Genomic DNA, 5077 nt, shown 5'->3' on the forward strand with positions numbered 1-5077 from the left:
AAAGACCTGCAGGAGACCGGAGCCCTTAGGGAAAGTCAGGTGGAGCCAGGTGGAGTTCCCAGGGCACCTCCATTGCCAGCAGTGGTCTTTGTCCCTGTAACTGCAGCTCAGCCCAGCACAGGAAACCCCTTCAAAGACAAACCCCTTCTTCTGTGGGTTCCTGGGATAGACCTAGATTTGAAATGGCCATTGGAATCCCATGATACTCTTCCTTATTCCTATGAGACACTTGAACATCCGTTTCCCTTCCTGGGTCATCTCTAGCAAACACAGGCTGAAAAACTGAAGCATAGCACGCTTCAAATTGCTGAGGCAGAACCCATCAGCTTGTGTCATTTTGGGGAAATGGTCCCTGTCCAACTAGGGTTTTGAAATCGAAAAATGTGAAATGACCCGTCAGGTCAATGCGCAGAGTAAGGGAAAGTCACACATACTGTGCTGGAGTGTCAGAAGGCAAAAAGCACTGCATTGTGCCTCAGAATAATCAAGGAGACCTAATCCAGTTCATCCGTGAGATAAAGCAGAGTGAAGGACGTTGAGTTGTGTCCTAACATGAAGAAGGATGTACATCACTGGTGAAGGAGCTGTCTTTTTGTGCCATCACCAATGCAAATTACACAAGAACTACATCAAATAAAGGTAACGTGTCCCACCCTGGCCCTGTCACACCACGGGGCAGCGGAGGGACCTTTTTCAGTTTCAGCCTCTTTTTCAGAGAGGCTTTGCCCTCTCCCTGCGCACCACGGGGCACAGCCTGGCCCTAGATGCTCCACAACCGCCGTGAAGGTCGTGGCAGGCTGCGGTGAGGGGACGAATGCCCTGGGCCCCCTTCCTGCTCTGCCCAGGCCAGCAAGGGCCCCGAGCGGCCTCGTGTCCCCTGCCCCTGCAGCTCTGGGCTCCCTTCCCCAGCCCTGGCTCTGCAGCACCAAGCCCTGCTGGGAGCCCTCCCCTGCATGCTGCCACCGCTCCCTGACGCTGCTGCTGCCCTCTGCTGGGCACTGCCCAGCCCAGCCCAGCCCCTGCCCACCTCTCCCCACCTCCCGGACCTCTCCCCAGCCCAGCAGCCCAGGCTGGGCTGGCCCCAGGCCAGTGCCCACCGCAGGCTGCTGCAGGGCTCTGGGCACGGCCAGCACAGCCCCAGCCCCTCGCAAGGCACCGCAGCTGCTGGCACAAAGGCGGCTCTGGGCCTCCCCAGCAGCCCCCGCGCTGGGGCCAGCCACGGCTCACGAGATGGAGGGCCGTGAAGCTGCAGGAGCCCTGCTCTCCTGCCTGGGACATCCCCAGCACAGAGTGCCTGTGCCCCGCAGGGCCAGCCCCGCTCCCCAGACCAGCACAAGAGGCCTGGCCCAGGCACAGAGCAGCTCCAGATTCCTCTCCATGAAGCTCCAGATTGCCCCACTGAGCAGTGATGGGCAGCCCCAAGGGCCACCAGGGCTGTTCCTAAATGTGACAGCAGGGCTTTTGGCCCTGAGACCCTTCTCCGTTGAGAGAATGAGATGGGATCTGAGAGCTTTGAATATCTCATGGCTTCTTTATTGTCTTCATCTACACAGGAATTTTGATTCTCAAAGTAGACTAGATGACTGGGTAAAAATTAAAATTACCAGGTAGGAGGATAAGAAGAAATTTTCTTAAAATAAAATATTATAATCACACATTTTAAAAATAAGACAAAACAATTTCAGAAAACATTTTGTGAGAAATTCTCTCAGTAGTGTTAGGATGGGGAGGATATTACTGATGCTTCAGGAGTATCTATGAAAGTAATTTCCTTAGTGCATTTCTCAGTTCCTGGTTTCTCATGCTGTAGATGAGGGGGTTCACTGCTGGAGGCACCACCGAGTACAAAAATGCAAACACCAGGTTCAGGGATGGGGAAGAGATGGAGGGGGGCTTCAGGTAGGCAAACATGGCAGTGCTGACAAACAAGGAGACCACAGCCAGGTGGGGGAGGCACATTGAAAAGAGTTTGTGCCGGCCCTGCTCAGAGGGCATCCTCAGCACTGCCCTGAAAATCTGCACATAGGACAGGTCAATGTAAATAAAACAAAGAAACACTAAGGAAAGAGTAAAGACAAGTGCCCCAACTTCCCTGAGGTAGGCATCCGAGCAGGAGAGCTTGAGGATCTGGGGGATTTCACAGAAGAACTGGTCCACAGCATTGCCTTGGCAGAGGGGCAGGGAAAATGTAGTGGCCGTGTGCAGGACAGCATTGAGAAAGCCACCGCCCCAGGCAGCTGCTGCCATCTGGGCACAAGCTCTGCTGCCCACGAGGCTCCCGTAGTGCAGGGGCTTGCAGATGGCAACATAGCGGTCGTAGGACATGACCGTGAGAACATAAAATTCTGACACAATCAAGAAGACAAACAGAAAGACCTGTGCAACACACCCTTGATAGGAGATGGCCCTGGTGTCCCAGAGGACATTGGCCATGGCTTTGGGCAGAGTGGTGGAGATGGATCCCACGTCGAGGAGGGCGAGGTTGAGGAGGAAGAAGTACATGGGGGTGTGGAGGCGGTGGTCGCAGGCTGCGGCGGTGAGGATGAGGCCGTTGCCCAGGAGGGCAGCCAGGTAGATGCCCAGGAAGAGCCCGAAGTGCAGGAGCTGCAGCTCGCGCGTGTCTGCGAATGCCAGCAGGAGGAACTCGCTCACAGAGCTGCTGTTGGCCATTTCCTGCTTCTGGGCATGGGGTCCTGCCCAAGGAGCAAAAGCACAGTAAGATAGTACAGAATTACCTGAAAATAACTAATTCCATTTTGTCCTCTCAAGCAGACTTCGGTCAGGTCCCTTTCATGAGTTTTGACTGACACTGACTGAGGGTGTCCCTGGAAAAAGGGGACTTTGCTGTGGTTAAAGTAGTAATCAGTCCTCACCTATAACAATAAGGAAAGGGGAACATGTGTTAATCCCTGATTAAATTCACTCCTGATATCAAGTGATTATCCACATTGCTGTTCCAAATTCACCCAACTGCATAGCAGGGCTGTTAGAATTTCTGTTTCTTTTTTCTTTTATATTTTCTTTCCTTCTGCACTCCAAGTGAAACCTTGTCGATCCTCAGATACAAAGGGACTGTCCCTTTAGTGCAGACTGCCCTTCCGAGGGGACAGCCAGTCTGTCAAAAAAGGCTGGTCTCTTCTGCTGGCATGTCTATGAGCGGCGGGATAACTACATGTTCACCTGCAAAGAACCAGGACACTGCTGAATCAGGGCTCAAATTGCCCACCTCCAGACCCCTAACCCTGTCCCCGTACTCCCCGTCCCCCAAGCACCCCGAGGACTCACTCCATGGGCAGGTGAAACCCCCATCCCCAGGCAGCCTGGGAACAAGAGCAGCAGCAGCACGGCCAGGTGGAGAAGCCAGCAGGAATGGCAGCGTCTACCTCATACTGGAGAAACAGAGGGATCTATCGTCTAAGAGGTAATCTGCCATGAGATGTTTTGGCTTCAGAAAAACTCTTTGGAAATCCCATTTACCTGTTCTGCTGCCAGAGACTCACGGTGCCAAGGGCCTGCAGATCTGTCCTGCCACACGCTGCCCTCTGTTGCTGCGCTCCTCACTGCCTCCAAGCCCTCTCTCCTTCTCTCCTGTCCCCGTGCCAGCTGCGGTCAGAGCCCCCAGCCCTGCTGCGCTGTGCACAGGAGCTGCTCCTGGGCACAGCTGTCTCTCTGCACCAGGGCCCTCTTGCCACGAGCTCTCTCTGTCCCACGAGCCCGGCCCAGCTCAGCAGCAGACGCCCAGCCCAAGGCATTGGAATCCCCCCTCGGGGGGCTTTGGGGAGGAGCCCACGAACCTCAGGCACTGAGAGACAATTGAAGACATCTCTCAACAAGTCCAAGTCAGAGGCAAGTTTCCTGCAGTGTCCCCCTGAGGGCCAGCACTGACACAGCCTCCCTTGGAGCTCGTTAGAGCAGAGCATTGGAGGCAGGGAGGACAAGGAGACAAAGGCAGTGTGAAGGTGACCCTGATGAGTAGGAAAACTGGATGTGTGTCACCAAGCACAAGGACCAGGCCTTGACCCCCAGCCCCTGGGAAGGGAGATCTTTTCCCTTCACACACTGCTCAGGGCTCTTCGTGGGGCAGGAGGAGATGGGGATGTGCATGGGCAAGTGCAGGAGAATGGTACGAGCCCTGCCTGGTTCATGGGTGGGGGCGAGGAGGCAATGAGGCCCTGGTGCTTTACCGAGAAGCTGTCTCCTCCTCGGCCTCAGTGGCAGAGACAACAGCCAGAGCCATGGACACAAAGCCCTGGGTCCTGTTGGGACTTTCAACCTTGGTAGAACCCTTGATCCTCTCCACACCAGGCTGTCTTAGGGACTCCCACACCTGTACCTCTTTTCCTGCTGGCTCTAGACCCTTGTCCATGTGGTATCTCACAGGATCTGAGCTGAGTCTGATACCTCAGATCTTCTTGGTGGCCATGCTCCTCATAAGGCAGCTTTGTAGGAAGCTGGCCTGGTTCCTGGTGAGCAGCACCACTGCTTGTATGGCATCCCTCATGGTGCCCAGGCCCTTTTCCTCCTGGGCACTGCTCACTCAGCAGGGTCCCAGTCTGCCCTGATGTGTGCGGTTCCTCTTCCTCTGCTGCAGGACTGGGCTCTTCTCCTTGTAAAGGTCAAGAGGTTTCTGTAGGCCAATCCTGCAGTTTCTCAAGGTTCCCCTGGACAGATGCTGCATTTTGTCAGCTTTTCTTGTCTGCAGACAAACAGTTCAACCTTCCTGTGATTGTGCTATCTCTGACAAGCAGCATCAGGAGCTGCAGGGAAGTTTGGATAATACAGGAGTAACCAGCTGAATGGAATTGCAGCACAGAGTCACAGAAAGGCCGGGGACAGAAGGCTGCCAGGTTCCACCTCTTCTGTGCGTCCTTCTCATTCATGCTGTCAGTTTGTCTCGAGCTGTGTCCTGAATGTTATGGGGCTGTGCAGGTCAAAATTAGAAGGGCCAAAGCCCTGCTAGAGCTCATTCCATCTATTGCTGTCAAAGACAAAAATAACAACAACAACAAAAAAAAGATGTTTATATAAATATTTTAATAAAGGAGGATTACGGATATTCGTCATCCTTTACTGGATG

General features: G+C 54.1%; 1 protein-coding gene across 1 annotated transcript; it reads right to left on the reverse strand.

Moving 5' to 3' along the window:
- Positions 1 to 419: 419 nt before the first annotated feature.
- LOC310890636 (olfactory receptor 14J1-like) lies at positions 420 to 4012 on the reverse strand. The gene has a single exon (XM_083852948.1). The coding sequence runs from the start codon at positions 2668 to 2670 to the stop codon at positions 1756 to 1758; it is 915 nt and encodes a 304-aa protein (XP_083709074.1). The 5' UTR covers positions 2671 to 4012; the 3' UTR covers positions 420 to 1755.
- Positions 4013 to 5077: the final 1065 nt, after the last annotated feature.

The sequence above is a fragment of the Anser anser genome (genome assembly GCF_964211835.1).
Source record: "Anser anser genome assembly, contig: HAP1_SCAFFOLD_32, whole genome shotgun sequence".
Lineage (NCBI taxonomy): Eukaryota > Metazoa > Chordata > Aves > Anseriformes > Anatidae > Anser > Anser anser.

Coding starts and splice junctions, on each gene's coding strand:
- LOC310890636 (XM_083852948.1), bottom strand. CDS start 2,670: ATGGCCAACAGCAGCTCTGTGAGCGAGTTCCTCCTGCTGGCATTCGCA.